The sequence below is a fragment of the Cyanistes caeruleus genome, chromosome 12, assembly GCF_971803275.1.
Source record: "Cyanistes caeruleus chromosome 12, bCyaCae1.hap1.1, whole genome shotgun sequence".
In the NCBI taxonomy this organism is placed as follows: Eukaryota; Metazoa; Chordata; class Aves; order Passeriformes; family Paridae; genus Cyanistes; species Cyanistes caeruleus.
Window position 1 is genome coordinate 13,522,118 of NC_141712.1, and position 16,756 is coordinate 13,538,873.

General features: G+C 41.4%; 1 protein-coding gene across 2 annotated transcripts in view; it reads right to left on the reverse strand.

The window, feature by feature from the left end:
* The window catches only part of CBFB (core-binding factor subunit beta), a 37,531-nt gene extending 24,209 nt beyond the window's left edge, over window positions 1-13,322 (reverse strand). Inside the window, exons 1-3 of one of the 2 annotated variants that reach the window (XM_086847347.1) lie at window positions 13,151-13,322; window positions 12,845-12,931; window positions 8,246-8,362 (exon numbers count right to left, since the gene is read on the reverse strand). In XM_086847347.1, coding sequence (XP_086703473.1) covers window positions 8,246-8,362; window positions 12,845-12,931; window positions 13,151-13,228 — 282 coding nt within the window. In that variant the 5' untranslated portion in view covers window positions 13,229-13,322. The remainder of the gene's footprint in view (window positions 1-8,245; window positions 8,363-12,844; window positions 12,932-13,150) is intronic. The other variant, XM_086847348.1, reaches the window with a different exon arrangement.
* Window positions 13,323-16,756: the final 3,434 nt, after the last annotated feature.

Below are 16,756 nucleotides of genomic sequence, written 5' to 3' on the forward strand. Positions count from 1 at the left end.
TCATTAGTGTAACAACAACTGAAGTCACAGCAAAAGCTGGTAACTTCATGCAAGGCTTCACATACTCTTTCAGATATTGATCATTAGTTCAAAAGAAACTAATGATAAGCAACCAAGTCATGAACAGAGTTTACAGCATTTATCTGACTTCTTAAGTTTCATTCCCATACACTAACCTTGTAACACAATTTAAACTGGAATGAAACATAAGTAGAAACAGCTGAAAAGAATCTAATTTAAAAAGTGACTATGAGTGAAATAAAACTTTTTAGTGCTTTTCATTTGGATCAATCCTTCTGTCTTATCCCTCAAAACATTATTCTTTCTTTAAACACAAAAAGAAAATGTCTTCTATTTTAAAAGCTACATGTTGGAATTTCTACCATTATATGAGAACGAAGTTTTGTTAAAATTCAAACCTTACACTCTTCTGCAAAAATGTACAGGAATTGATACTTTCTGACCGAACAAGAGCCTTTCCTAAACACTTGTGCATAGATGACCCAATTGTGGCTTTCAAGATGAATACAGCTTCAAGTTCCTCAGGGGTGGTACCTATGGCACAGCTGTACCACACCAGCACCAACAGGCCCTTGCTGTTTCCTGCAGGGCTGCCAAGGTGGGACTCGTGGGACAGCGCTGCCCAGGGACCCCTCCTCAGGCCCAGCACCACCATTTCTCTGCCTGGGACCTGCTCCTCCAGCTCTGCTTCCTTGTGATCACACAGAGACAATTCATTTGCAGCTAAGGGAAGAATGCACTCCAATTCACAGCTAGAAAAACACCTCGGAAAAATACTACAATTTTCAACTTCATAGCAAAGCCTGATGGTCAGATATTTTAACCTGTTCAATTTTAAAGTAATGTAAGTCACCAGGTTCTACTACAAACATCAGTAAACACCGACATGCAACATAATCCATTTTAACAATTCTAAGTAGCAGAATTATCCATGTACAGACTCATTTTAAAAATATCTTGGTAAGTAATAAAAGAGCTGTGACAAAACCTCTCTCAACATGCTTTGTGTACTACTGAAATATTAGTGATGGGGGGGTTGGGTTTCTAAAACATCAAAAAAAGGAATAGCTGAAGAATTTTCCTAACCTTACTGGAGAGTGAGAATTTATAAGTCCCCTCATAGAAAACCTGGTATTTTTATGGTTTTTTGGTTGGTTGCATTTGTTAGGTTTTTTCTGCATAGTTAGCTCAACTATGTAATCATGACTCCTTTTCGAAAGCAGATCGATGTTTCATTAAATTATGCAGGTTGCTATTTCACTTAAATAAAAGCCAAGTCTATAACTAAGAACAGATACGAAGCAGTAAGGATGTCAGAACAAATGTGATTAAAATCTGTGGAGCATTTTATTTCTGGATTAAGATCACTGGTCAGTACTTATGCTTAGAAGCCTACATACAAAAATACTAAACGGCTACTGCACAGTAATTATGCTCATCATCTAATAACCAAGTCTCCAAGTACAGTTTATCATTCCAAAATACTGCAATTTTTCAACTAAGCATGAACCAGATCATCGAAAACATGAACCAGACTTGACCAAAACCACCAAAAAAACCCCCAATACAAAGCACAAAGTAGACAGCTTCTAGTTTTCACATTGTCACTAGAGAAGGGACTAATTCCTCCCAAAGAGAAATGAATCTCATGCTCAGGCTCTATCCATTTGCGTTCAAAAGACAAAAGCAACCACAGAGCTAGAACTGAAAATCAACAAAAATGCAAGGAGCATAACAAGAAAAATCTGAAAGGCAAATACATGCCGGGGTTTTCCCCTGTGAAACTTTACAGGGTCTTTTATCAGCCTACCTTTATACTAGATTCTACATGAGAAGGATGGCTGGATTTTAAACCTATGCTCCCTTTTTCATGGAGAGGGCATGCATATAAAAAAGACCCAATTTTTCTTGCAACAATTAAAAAAAATAATGCTTTTGCAGCAAAATATTGCCAGGAGATTGCTGCTGGTTTTGCTGCTCCAAGTACACAAGCGTGCTTCTGCTCACAAACCCAGTAACTAACAGACACATTTTTCTGCCAGGCTGACAGAATATTTTCCAGACAAATTTCAAAACTGGTTGTGAAATTTGTTCTTTTCAGGCTTTCATAAATTCACATAGCAGTTTAAAAAGCAGTTACAATTAGCAACTGCAACAGAGGATTAGAAAAAGAGGTTTATCTAAAACACATCACTTGCACACCACACAACCTGGATGCAAATAAACAGCACACTAATCCTCTACTTTTGGACTGAAAATTCAAAACATATAATTTTGCAAATATACTCAACTCTACAAAAAAAGAAATTACTCAATTTTGACAATATGGGCAAGCAACTAATAAAAACATCCAGGAACTGACCCAAGCAAGAGTAGGGCAAGAAAAGCTGCTTCTTCTACCCCTTTGGCTTTCATTACCTTCTTGAGCACTCCAACAGCCTCACCCTTCCCCTTAAGCAGGATTCAAGTCTGGAAAAACTGTTCAAACATTTGCTCAACAAGTAGTGCTGCATCAAGGCTTAAAACAATGAGCAGATTTTTGTCTTTTGTATACTATAACAATTATTCAGCTTTCATCATTCAATAAAATTTCATAGTGTCATAATTATTCTGTAGAAAACTATCAGCTTCTGCAGAGAACATCCTTAGCAATGACTGGAAATTTTCTTTAACAGAGTAACATCAAACTTGCAATTATGCAAGCTAATGAGCTCATTTTGTTACTTGTGCTTTGGACAATAAAGCTTGAAGAACCATTTCAGTAACTTTCAGAAAAACAACAGTTTATTGAAGCAAATGTTTCATCATCTTATTGAATTTTTCTTATTTTTAATATGAATTATTAAGTGATTTTCAGAAAGAAGCAGACATTCTCAACAATGACTCTCTTCTTATTCATTTATAAGAGGAGAGAAGTATAATATCAGCAACTTTGGTTAGTAAGTGGCTACTGATATGCAAACAAGAGAATTCAACAATCCAAATGTCTGGATTTCTTCCAGCATCTATGCTGCAGAGATCTCAAGTACTGCTTTCATCCACACAGCACTCATCTGTCCTTATATATAGCTGCTTCCCAAATGCAAAATTTAGCTCACTAACTCCAATTTTGTTCCTCTTCTGGGAAACTTTAGGATGATGACATGGGTATACTTGAAATCTTGTCTATACAACTCTAATGAGTGCATTTAAGCCACTGGAAAGAGTTCAAGGTAGTATGACTGAATAACTGCTTTTAGAATACACAATAAAAGCTAAGCAGAAGCAGGTTTGCTGACAGCAGACCTTAAGTACTTGCACAGCCGTGCTGCAAGTACTGCTCCCAAGCATTGTTTCAAAATGGCACCGTCACTGCCTGCACCGAGACGCAGGGACGAGGCTGTGGGCAGTCACAAAAGTATCTGGAGGGCCAGGGGTGAAAGGATTCTGGGGGAAAGGCTGTGCATCCTCGTCACATGAGAGGTGCCTGGGGTGACTCACGCTCCAGTGGCGGAGGGCACCCGATGATAAATCACTCTGCAGGAACAACTGTCCAAACCCAGCCAGTGGCTGCCTGCCAGGACAACGTGTCCAGTCTACATCCTCTAAAGATTGCCCAAAATCCAAATTCATAACTGTTCGTAGTGTATGAAACTATGCACACTGAGGCATCTCCTCATTGGGAGGTAAAGTGAATAAGCACAGGTACACTATGACTGTGGCTTCAAATTGAGTTTGGATTAAACAGCTCTCCTCTATGCAACTGCAGGTTGTAATGAAAAATGCTTTCAGGTATCTAGACAAAAGAAGAGAAAAAAGTTTCACTCTCCTCTAAAGCAAAAATGGGTTTAGAAGCAGAAACAAAAGATGCTGCTGGGGAAAAAAAAAAAAAAACTAGAAAGAAAAAGAAACTGAGAAGTCTCTGCCAGCTAAAGGACTCTTAAGCACAAGCACAGTAATAAATTCTAGAATCACAAGCATCTATAGAAAACTGTGGTTTTTTTTCCAAACCATATAGATGACCCTGTGGATCATCAAGAAAAGTGGATTCTTCTTATCGACCAAGCCTTTGCAGGACTCCCACCAAGCAACTCCAATGGAGAAAAGAAAAAAATCAAGCTGTTTGGCCAGGCTGGGTACAAACTGGATACACCACCAAACCCATCTGTCTGCTGTGAGAATAACCACACCCTGACCTCCTTGTTTAAAGCTCACAGAAAAGTCTGAGAAAGATCAAAAGCAACAACAGTGATGTGGGTTTCATCAGGACAACACCACTTCCCTTGGCTGGAGCAGGCAAAAGTACCTTGAAGGCTCTGAGCACACTGACAGTCCAGCTGATGTCCCTTCACTGACCACCTGCTGCTCCTCACAGAAGAATCTCTGGGGTCATCACAACCCCAAAAGGTATGAGTCAGAGCATAACAATTGTTTAAGGCTGCTCAGGAAAAGTGGAAAGCTGGTTCTATTGGCTGCCATTTGAATAGGTGTCGTATCTTAATAAAAACTACTTCTCGTTAGACTTCTGTTTCTGCTGTAACACCTGCAGCACAACAAAGATTTGCTCTTTTTTTAATATTCATCTAAACAGTTAACACCAACTTGGAGCAAAATAAAAATCCAGTTATGACAAAAAACTGTGCAAGTAGAAACTCAGCATCTTTAGGAAGAAAACTGAAAACTTTTAGTTATGGCTAGAACAATGTTAATGGTTAATGAGTAGAAATCCTGGCTACATCACATGTGGCACAGCAGGCGCTCTGAATCAATTTAAGTCGTGTCTGATGTGCTTTCCTCCAAAGCTGCGGAGTTCACAGAGTATTAGAGCAAAATAAACCCGTGTGGAAGACTCTGGTTTACGAGCAGCTGCCACCAAAGAACAGACAGGAAGTAAAGCTGCATTAGAATGAGATACAGAATTGTATTGTAACAACTTCACAGACTTCATCAGTGACTGGTATTTAAACAGTAAAAAAAGAATATCTGAGAACTAATGTTCTTTCAAGTAAGAAAGAGTGGAGCTACAGAAACATCTTGAATAAGAAATGAAAACTGAGGACATTATCTTACTCTAAGAAGTATACAAAATGAATCATGTAAAGAAAGTTGACCACACAGTTCTTAACAAAACAAAGAGACTTTGAAAAAGAATAGATTTTAAGAATCACTGAAGTCCATACACAGCTCAGCCTTAAGTTCCTATGTCATCAGTACAAAACTGAAATAAAAATTACACAACCTCATTAATCACAATAAAACTAGCCTAAGTCATTAATGATACCAGAAAACCAAAGTGAAAAGAAAGCTCTCCATTTAGCTGCAAGGTTTGATTATCCAATATTTCAGGCAATGCATCAGACTACTACACTGCCTATCTTTCAATTTCTTAACATTTATTCATTTATTCTTTACCAACAAAAAAAGCCTTGCACATTAGCTGACAACACAGAGGAACAGAAAGCCTTGGTATGGTTCAGCTCCCCAGAAACAGGACACACACTGCATCTGACACACCCCACACACACCCACAATCACAATGAAATACAATGTTCTATCATTTTTATGACCTAGGGAACCTATTTTTAGTGCTGCTTTTTCTTCTGCTATGACAAACCTGAAAAATTGCTCAAATACACAAATTTGCTGCAGGTCAAAGACAGCACAGAATGTTAAAGCTATCTCAAACAAAAAAATGTTCAACTTGAGTTTAAAATTAGTAGAAACATTAAGCATACACAGAGCCATCCAATTCTTGGATTAATGAAGACAGGGTATTCACCAGAGGCCTACCCACCCATTGTGAACATCAGATGCATCAAATTAAAAGGCAAATTAAGCATATAAAAAAAAACCCCTCAGTTAAGAAATACCAGATTGAAAAACCTCAAGCCTATGAAGTATGTATTTGCAGAATCCAAACTTTCACAAGAGTGTTGCTCTTTCTAAAATTCAACATTTAAGCAGCAGTTCTGGCAGATGCTGCATTGGTAGCTTTGTCAATCTGTGTACAAAACTGCTTTAGCATAATAGTGACATACTTGAAATCTGGATAAACTATTCCGGGCCATCATTGTTTAGCCAAACACCGAAGCAGAATTCCAGTATAAAAATATTCTAATGTTGGTAAGTTTATCTACATTCTAGATCTCAAACTAATGCCTAAGATAATTATTAACTGACAGCTTCCCCCATAGCCTTTTTTTATTCATATAATTAAAAACATGCCTTGCTGGCATAAATCCAGTGATGAACAAACACACATTATGCACTGCCTCAAGAATCAAAGCTCATAAAACAATGTTGCACAGAGCTACAAAAATCACATGGTTTTAAGAGACTGCTGAAGCCTGTGAAAGGAACTCTTAATTAAACCAAATGACAAAAATCTAGAGAACAAAATCTCAGACAATTCCTATGAAACTCTTAACTGTTCCTGTTGATAACATAAAATACTCTCTCAACTCTGCTCATTCCTTTGCTCTAATCATGGGAGTGGCTTACTTTCAGAGAAGTTTAATTCTGTGCAGAGCAAGCCTGCATTCATGTGTGATTTACACAAGTAAGGGCTGATTACAACAGTGAATTTGTGATTTGTTCATACCAGAGCATAACATTATTCCCATTTATCTGTTTGTCCACCTCTAGCCTCGTTCAGAGGAATTCTTCTAAACATTTCAGTGAAGCAGTCTAGAATTTACTGTAAACACACATAAAAGAAGGAGTGGCATTCATTAATGAAGCACATGTTCTGTTTTAATATAGAGCATACCTACCATGCTCTTACATGATTAAGACAACACAAGAAAATGGATGAAGTAGTTCAGTACTTTAAGAATTCATTCAGAGAAAACAAAGTTAAAAAAAAATCATAAGAGTAAATAAAATTAGTTTTGAACTGGCAAGAAGAGAGACTTCAGTCTTCTTACACATTACAAGAAAAATTCCTCATTCAATTGTGAGCCAGAATCAATATTTTTCAGCAAGAGCCAGATTCAATTCAGTTTCCTTAGCAAAGCAGTCAGTACCCAGACAGCCAACTTCACTTCTCCCCCAATTTGTCAAATTTCTGCAAGCCTCACAGGACTAAATGGAAAACAATTTTTTCCAAAAAAACTCATTAACTTGAATTCCACATACCATAACTGCCCTCAGGAATTTTTTTTTCTTCCAATCAAGTTTTCCCACTATAGGAAATATTTATCTTCCACCTAGCAGCATTTAAAAGACCCAATATGCCATTAAACCTGAATATGCTTCAAGTATTTCCTCCAGCCTGGTAGGTTTGGTAGCATTAGCTGTTTCTTGTTACAAGGGTAGGTAAAAAAAAGTTAGGCAAAAGGAAGGATTTTGCAGTCCATTAAAAGGTTTTTAAAATAAAAAAAAATACACAAAAATTAGCCTGAAACAGAAAATCTATGAAGGTCTAAGTGCTGGTCTAAACCCACTGAGTTCTGAAGAAAGTCTCCTATTGAATTCAGTGATCTTTGTATCAGTCCCACAGCACCTACAGGAGCACAGAAAAAAGACAGCATCTGTATTTTAAAGGTATGTTTTTCCTGTAAAACAAAACCAGCTGTGGGTGATTTCAGTAACTTTATTCTGATGAGACTAAGCAAGGTTTCTGACTTTAAATCTAATCCAGCTTCACAGTAACCATCACTGTCACTAGGGAATTTGAGCTTTCAGTATCAGTCTATGGGACAACCACCTCAGAAAAAAGAGACTCAGAAATCAATTCTGAAAGCGATGCTGCTTCTGTATGACAGCTGATGGTGAAACTGAGAAAAAGCTTCATTCCACTCAAAGGACACTGACTGCTTGCTGGACCAGCCAGAGACACAATGAAATAACCTGTTGAAAGTGCAAATTTTCATTAGTCTACCAAAATTCACTGGCCAAAGTCTAATTTCCGAACCAATTCAGAAGAACCTACACAACACCAAATTTAGACTGTTCCCCAAAATGTTATCATAGTATGACAGTACAAATAGTTCTGATCTTCAAAATAATACAAAGCCACCAGTACTGCCCATATGTTTCCCAATTCTTCCATTTGCCTAAACATTAGTATGCTTTAAAACAAAGCAAGATTTTATCTTAGCAGCTTTCACTTGTATTCACATCACTACCTACCTGCACGGAGATGTGAAATATTAGAAATCTCACATCATACGTTTAGCCCATACCGGTAAGACCATAAGCACGACAAGAAAATTTCTTTCTGTTTCAACAATTCCCTCCTTACCTTGCCTCCTTCTCTTTCAAAGTCGACATATTCCCGGGTCGGTGTCTGTCGCTGCTCCCCCTGCCAGCTGGCCGGAAAAAACTGGAGAGACAGATTGGTTCCTGTGGCCACAAAAGCCTTTTAGAAAAATCAATACAAACAGGATCAGGGAGCAAGACATTACATAAATTATGCAGGCAGTCATTTATTTTTACATCAGTTTATGTCTTAAGCCAGGCAGCATAGAGAATACTTAAAGTCAAAAACATGCACTCATCATTTTTCTTAAGTATTAAGTTACAAACATCTGATTCCATTTTGACAACATTTGCCATTGGCTGCTTCGGATATAAAATACAACATGGAATCAATACTTCTTTCAAATCAGTTTTGCTGACATTAGAATCTGTCCTTTCAGTTCTGTCTGGATACCCTCACCAACTTAGTACCTGCAACATTAAAAACTGCCCATGCTTTTCTAAGAGGTTGCATATCTCTAAAAGAAGTGCTGCTGAAGGAAAATTAACTCCTTAGACCCATTACTAAGAACAACTTTTTTCAAAAGGAAAGGATTTGTTTCCTTTCACAATCTACTTACAACTAGACACTTAACTGAAGCCTAAAGATTCCTATTTTATCATCTACTGGCATGCAGCATCAATACATAGTCCAATCAAGCTTCACAGGACAAAGTCCTCATTCCTCACTAAGACACCAGTGACACCCAGATCAGCAGATGCTGCGTCTGTGAGAAAAGGCAACTGTAGGAATTCTTCTCAGCTGCAGCCCTTTGTAAAATCATTAAAAGGATGGGCTTAAACCCATTAGAAAAAGCTTGCATTGCTTTCAAACAAACAATTTTCTACAATTTCAAATGAAAATGAGATTCAGCTTTCTTTAGAAACTCCCTGTATTTGCTTGCATATCTTAACTCCAAGCCATGATGAGCACTTCCTAGACACAAAATAAAAAATTATTTTTGCAAGTAGAAGTCAGATTCACAGTATTTTTACTCTGCTCTGGTACAGGTGAGCATGTTGTCCTGTAAGCATTTGAATACTCATAGATTCACAGCATATCATTCCTATCAAAATCCCAAACATAATTTGTTGCAATCAAATGGCTGTATTTATTACAATGATCATTTAGATTTAAATGGTTTTTAACCTAGAATATAGTTTTTCTTAAAAGCTATACAACTACTACTTCAACAGTTGGAATTTCCAAACAAGCAGATTTCTTTCAAGCAACCCAAAATTCAGCCACTTCATGGTATAACTGTACTGCTAGCTGTGACACTATAGCTACATGTTATTTAAGATGGTTCTAGTCATGGACTGCAACACTGTCACAGGATTAATACCTCCTGTTTTGAAAGTAGAGGGCTTTGTCTTGGCTCTTACCCCTCCAACACGGGAGACTAATGCTCTGCAATCAGTTCTGGTTCCAGGCTATCCTTAAAAACAGATTTTAAATTTTTGTTGTTATTTTTGTTGGCTTGTTTTGTTTCCCATAAGCACATTCCCAATGTGATTAAAATTAACAAATCAGCCCTCGTAATAATGCCAGAAGAATACTGTATTGGTGCATTAATATTTGTTTGCAAAGACAAACATTTCAATCAGTGTAACAGAAGTTTCATCAAGGATACACTTGCACAAATAGGAGGCATCAAATCTGTCAGAACTGCAGACCATCACTATCAGGCTCACTACCTTCTATCATCCCTTTACTTTTGCAAAGGATGCTATTTATCTATCAACAAAAAAAAAATAAAAAATACCTATCTCCAAATATTTGTGACTCTGAGTCTTCACCACTTAGTCTGCTCAAGAAATGTTTCTCTACCTCCAAGCGTCTTTAGTAAATACATGTTCTATATTCCTTAATTTATACATTTAAATAAAATATCAAGGAGTGAGATCTTTGAGAGTAAACTAGCTGACCACTGAAGCCCTGTGGACCAGTCCAGTTCTGGCACTAGGTAAAAAGGACCGTACTTGCTTTCTGGGAAAGCCAGCAAGACAGTGAAGTGCCCATGCCTTCCTGCTTCCACCCCCAATGTGTGCTAGAGGGCCATGAAAAATGGGAAAATATCAGAGAAGAGAGGAAGATAAAAGTACACAAATTCCACATCCTCATAGAGTCAGGCAGGCACCACATATAACATAAAAACCTATGGAGATATTTGTTCTCCGGATTTTTGAAGTCTGTTCCCTCCCTTTGACGAGACAAAACCGTCCAGGTAAAGAGGCATCCCACATGCCTCTCAAATCAAATTATAGGTCAATACTGAAAAACTTGAGAACAGCCCTGCAAATAACCACACAAGACTACATGGAAGCCATTAATTCCCATCAAATAACAAACAAATTAAATAAAAAAAAAAACCAATTATGATTTCAGAAAGAATCACACCACTAGTTTGGTTTTAAACTTGAAAGTAAGAAAACTCTAGTTTTATCTGCAGAGCCTTTTAAAACCCAGTCTGAAAAGCTATCAGACAGTTATGCCGTGAATTTTGTGAAAAGCTTATCAGGTAGTACAAGGGCAACCTGACCCACACACAGACAACATAAATACAAGTACCTTCCAAAGCAAACCAAACATGTGAGGTTATTTAAGTTATCAAAGCATTACCAGTAAACGTGGAATCTTATTTAATACACTTCACAGTCATTTCTCAGTAATATTGGCAATTATTTCCTTTATTCAATCAAGAGCTATTTGACACACGTAACCAACAACCTACTGCCGGTTCTACATTAAATCCCTGAGCTGTTCTCTGGGGGTTTTTTTCTGCTTCAAAATATGTAAGGTCATTTGCAAAGACTCCCTTTGGAGATAAAAGAATAAATCCTTGATGTCTGGAAAAACATTCAAGACCAAAAAAAAAGTAAAATTACTAGCTCTTTTTAACATCAGTCATTACACACACTACATTTCTAAATAAACCTGACTACTCATGCCCTGTTCACAAAACAAAACCAGATGTTTCAGATGAAGAAATATAGAGCCAGTTTTATAATTAAGTAGAGTGAAAATATGTAGAACATGCATCACTGGTGGCTTCTAAGGGATGAAGTTCTGGCAAAAAAAGGCAGCAACAGGCTCAGAAGTACAAAGGTGAAACTACAGCGATTTCCCATTTATATAAATAACTGCATAGGCTGCATTAGAAAGCTAGTTATGAGCTGCATGGCCTTTTTGGTTTTTTTAGGGAGGGATTCAGGTATATTATGCGCTTTCACCTGTACAGGAACTTCCAATGCCAGCAAACTACATCTTCCTTACCTATCCATTGTTTCCCTGGTGCTTTCTTAAAGGAAGCAAATATGCACAAACATAAATTAATGTAAAAAAAAAAAAAAGTAAAATTAAGAACCTGTCTACAGAGGGCCTCTTGTAAAATAATATTACAGGTTCTAAAGCAAGAGGTAACAACCAGGGATAAGATTCAGCTAAAATAAAGTTATTCAGTAAAAGGTAACCGTGCTCTTGAGTGCGTATCCTTTTACAAACAAATGCAAATGAACAAGATCAGTTATAGTAACTGATATTCAAGTAATTTTGGACGTGCATACTTAGGGATACTTTTGGATGTGCACTCTTACGCACTGTGCATAAGAAAAATTTCATTGTGAACTGACTAGCAGCATGTATACCACGTGAAATTAAAGAATGCTCATAAATGAAACTTGGTGAAGTGAGGTTTATTTTCGAATTTACCTTGTCTTTCGTTATATACTGTACATGAAAAAGAGGGTACTTCTGCATTTTAATAGAAGAGTTACAAACTTAACAATGCTACGAGGTGCTAATCCTATAGAAGCAACCCAGAGCAGAAATCAAACCAGGAAATAACAGTAAGCTCTTGACTACTCCAAGCCATACTTCATCTCACTTCTTATTTCAGAAGGCGACAGTAGTCTAACTAACCTTAATGAATGAGAAAAACGGAGCTGAAGTTGCAAGTTTCAAAGCCTAATTTTAAAAGCGTTTGATTTAGTTCACAAATCTATCAAACAGCCCACTCAGGACTTTAAGCTACCGCTTTCTGAACAATGTTACTCATTTCTCAAAGCTACTGTTTCCGGAGGGAAAAAAAATATATAAAAAAAGGCAAAAAAAGCAAAGAAAAAAAAAAATCAGCTGAATATTGAACTATGCAGCTCGTAGCTGTAGCACGTGCCCAGGGAAGGAGCGCAGCCCGTTCTCACTGCCGGGGGTTTTCCTTCCTTGCTTCCTTCCTTCCCTGTCACCCCGGCGCTCCAGACAACCGCTCTCCGCGCTCGGGAGCGAGCCGACACCTTCGAGAGAAAAAGCGCTATTCCTAAGGCGGACAGAAATGCTGCCTGTTCACCAAAATCTCCTCTTTCCCTCGGCGTTTGAAAGGCAGCCGATGTCATTCCCGTCCTTAAAGAAAACTCTCTTTCCCGGCGCGGCCCCGACCGGCCCCAGGCACCGTCCCGTCCCGGCCGGCCCCGAGCCTTTGGGCTCGGGCACCGCGCAGCCTTCGCTGCCCGACGGCTTTCCCGACGGCTTTCCCCGAACTTTTATTTCACGAGCCAGGCGCAGCCCGCTCCCGGCGGGCCCCGAGGGGAGCGCGGCGCCACTTACGATCTCGGAGCGGCCGTCGCGGCAGGCGTTCTGGAAGCGGGCCTGCCTCTCCTCGTGCGGCCGGTCCCTGAAGCCGGTGTATTTAATCTGCGGGGAACAGGGCGCGCAATCAGGAGGGGCCAATCCCGGCGATAAGGGGGCAGCGGAGCGCACTGACTGCGCCTCCCCGCGCCGCCGGCTCGGCTCCCGCCGCGGCTGAGAGGAGGTGCGGGGCTGCCCCGGCCCCTCCGCGGCCCGCGGAAACTTTCCCCACAGCGGCCGGAGGGAGGGAGAGAAGGGGGAGCCCCGCCACCGCCGCCGCCTCACCTCGCACTCGCGGCTCAGCTTCCTGAAGAACTCCTCGTTCTCGAACTTGCTCCGCTGGTCGGGAACAACCCGCGGCATGGTGGTGGGGCCGCCGCCGCCGGCTGCCCTCCTTCCTTCCCTCCCTCCCTCCCGCCCGCCCCGCGCTGTCCCAGCCCCAGCGCTCGCCTCGCCCTTTGTTAGCCCCCGCCGGCGGCGCCCCCCCTTCCCTCCTCCCGTCCCTCCTCCTCCCGCGGCGCACGCAGAGCAGCCGCAGCCGCCGCCGGAGCTCGATGCAGCCGCCGCCGCCGCCGCCCGCTCCCGCCCCCAGCCCGCTCCCTCCCCTCCGACTTCCTCCCGGCTCGTAAACTCGGCCCGAACAGCCGCGCCATTCACAACTCCGCCGCCGCCGCCGCGCATGCGCCCCGCCAGGCGGGAAGCGGGCGAGGGGTGACTCAGAGCCCCCTCAGCGTCCCTCGGCCGGGCGCTGGCTCGCCCGCAGCGCGGCTCCGCTCGCTCCCCCCGTCACCGCTCCCCCGTCACCGCGGCTCGGCGCTTTCCGCCTCCTCGCTGCGAGGGGAGCAGCCCCAGCACTGCGGCGGGCGGGGAGCGGCCGCCCCCCGCGCCCCGGTGGCGATGGGGAGCGCTCCCCTCACGGCTGGGACTCCGCACCTGCTCCGCCGGCCCGTTCCGGTGGGGAGCGGGCGGTGGCCGCGCCGTGTCCCCCCGCCTCCAGGGTGGCGGTGAGGATGGGGCAGGTAGGAAGGGACATCGCTGGCCTCGCACCTCCTCGTCTGGCTCCCTCCCCCAGGCCAGCGGGAAGGCTGGAGGAGCCCCAGGGTGGTCGCTGAGCCCCTGCCCGGGCCAGCCCGCTGCCGCCCCAAACGCGGTGCGTGCAGCAGTCAGTCCCTCCGCCTGCCCGGCCGCACCGAGCGAGGCGGGGGCCTGTTCCCCAGGGCAGCAGGAGCATCCATCACCATCGCAGGATGTGGCTCGGTGTCTTTGAAGTCGTGGTGTCAGTCTAGAGCAAAACCAAAACCCAGCACTTCGCTGCACCACTAGCTTGGAATGTTCGCTTTCATGCTAGAAACACAGCAGCCTGAACTCTTGGTTCTTCGTGAGCAGGCATTTTACAGGAGCTAATTCAAAGAGCACTGCAGGACATACATCACCTGCCCCAAATCTGTTTTTTCTTGCATACCTCGATTCTTCATTGCAGTCTACAACTTCCTTGTGAGGGGAAGTGGAGGGGCAAGCACCTATCTGTTATCTCTGGCAATTAATGACAGGACCCAAACCCAAGGGACTGGCCTGAAGTTGTGTCAGGGGAGGTTTAAGTTGGATGTCAGAAAAAGGTTCTTCACCCAGGGGGTGGCTGGGCACTGGAACAGGCTGCCCAAGAAAGGGATCACAGCACCAAACCTGACAGAGTTCAAGAAGCATTTGGACAATGTTCCCAGGCACATGGTGTGTCTCTTGGGGATGTCCTGTGCAGTTTTAAGAGTTGGATTCTATCTTCCTTGTGGGTCCCTTCTAACTCAATATTCTAGGATTTTTCCTGCATCTACTTCCCCAGTTTTTAGAAGCTCTGGAGCATCATAAGGATGGCAGCGTGAGCTAAGAGACATATTATGATACGTACTGCCAACATTAAAATATTAGAGCGTATTAGATCTTTTGATAAAGAAATGAGGTTTTCTAATCTCTCAATATTACAATCTTAACTTTTTACACGGTCATGCAAATTGAAGCCAGCAATGCTAAGGTTAGCCAGAAGACAATTTGAATCAAGTATGAGCAAAATAAGAAAAAAAATGAGTGAAGTAACTGTAACCCTTAAGTAATTGTATACAGACTTCACAGAAAAAAACTTTAGACTTTTTTTCTAAATGTAGAGAATATGCTATGAGAAACTTAATACCTTTCTGATCAATAGGAAAACTCAAGATATCTGTTTAAGCTGTATCTTCTGATTTTTGATATGTTACTGTATTTCAGACACATAGGTAAATTCAGGAGTTAAAGGCATTAAAAGAACTGTTTTAAAAGGGTTTTTTCAACCTGAAAATACATTGAGCTTGAAAACATAAAATATTGTGTATTGTCTTGATTCATTTAGATTAATGTCAACCCTTAAGTGAAATTTTCGTGAATGTCAGCCACATTTAAAAGGTCCCAAAATAAAACATTTAAAAAAAAAAATCCATATCACTATTCATCTTACAGCAAGATCAATACCAGGAGTGTAGGCCTGCAGGAGAGCTGCCAAGTTCATAAGGTAGAAATCTGCTCTCTTGACCTCCTGTAATCTTTCACTATTTGCTACTACCTCACCCAGTTCTACCTCCTCAGCCCTGAAACTGACTGTGCCTTCTTCCAAACAACAGTTTGCAAAAAAAATTACCAAGGTCAAAAGCGAGATGAGTGGTTGTAAAGCCCTAAAACAAGAAATGGGAGATGTAATCACCTAGCAAATTTTGTGTTTTGACCTGGGCATGTATTTTTCAAGACTTTGGAAACAATATCAAGTTTGACTGCTTTCCCCCATGCAGCTCTTTGTTTAACATTTGTCATTCCTTTCCGAAGTTTTTATTTTAAATAAAGTGAGTCAATATTATCAGAAAGTCTGTAAGGGATCGGCCACTGCCCGTGCTTCTTGTCTCAGTTAGTTGATGCAGAAACAGGACAGCAGGAAGGCGTGAGAAGAGCAGTGGCACAGTGGCACAGGATCATATTATTCTTCTGAATTTATCCAGTTTCTCTACACTAAGCTAGCTAAGAGCTTCTACTCTGAATAATGAATACCTTCTTAGCAAAGGGAACCAATTATTTCATATTCATACAAAGAAAACAATTATTTTAGACATGTTTTGTCATCGAGAAAAGCTATAAAACTGCACCAGCTCTTCCTTTCTCTACCTCTCTCAGCCCCCAACATTTAACAAGACAATTAGGGTCTCAAAAACAGAGAAGTTCTTATTTTTTTGTTCCTAGCTAGCTAGAGGAGAGGCACACAAACTAATAATGTCTTTGCTGCAAGAAAGGCTAGAGCATAATTTGCAGTTATTTACCCTGTTTGGCCAGAGTCACTGGCCACCAGCCAGACAGTCAACATAGATCAGAGGCAGCTTTGCAGGTGGTAGCTGGGGGACATGAGAGGCAAAGCTGAGGTTATCGTGTAAGAGATGGGATACAATCTCATGGGAATTCTGCAGCTCACCAAACTCTTTTTTTGCTTTTAGTACAACACACCAAAACAAGCAAGAACCTTTTTCCTTGTGCATAACCAAACTGTTTCCCAAAGGTACCTTGGTAATATCTCCACAAACCATTTCACCGTGGTTCAGGCTGCTCAGATTTTAGTGGGCTTAGCTCAGTCTGCAAACCCCTGATCTGTTGATTCACAAGAACTTAGGCTGTTCATCAGTCCTCCGGGTGAGTCACCTTCAGAAAACAGAAATGGTCAAGCTTGTAGGCATGCTGCTTTCTGAGTGAATTCTCAGAACAGATCCCTTTCCAAAATAAGACCTTACATGTTTACACTGCATTGATAATTGAGACAGAACACCACTGAAGGATTTACAGATGGAATGTTTTTGAGAAAGGGAGCTTTCTTCAGGTTCCAAGTCC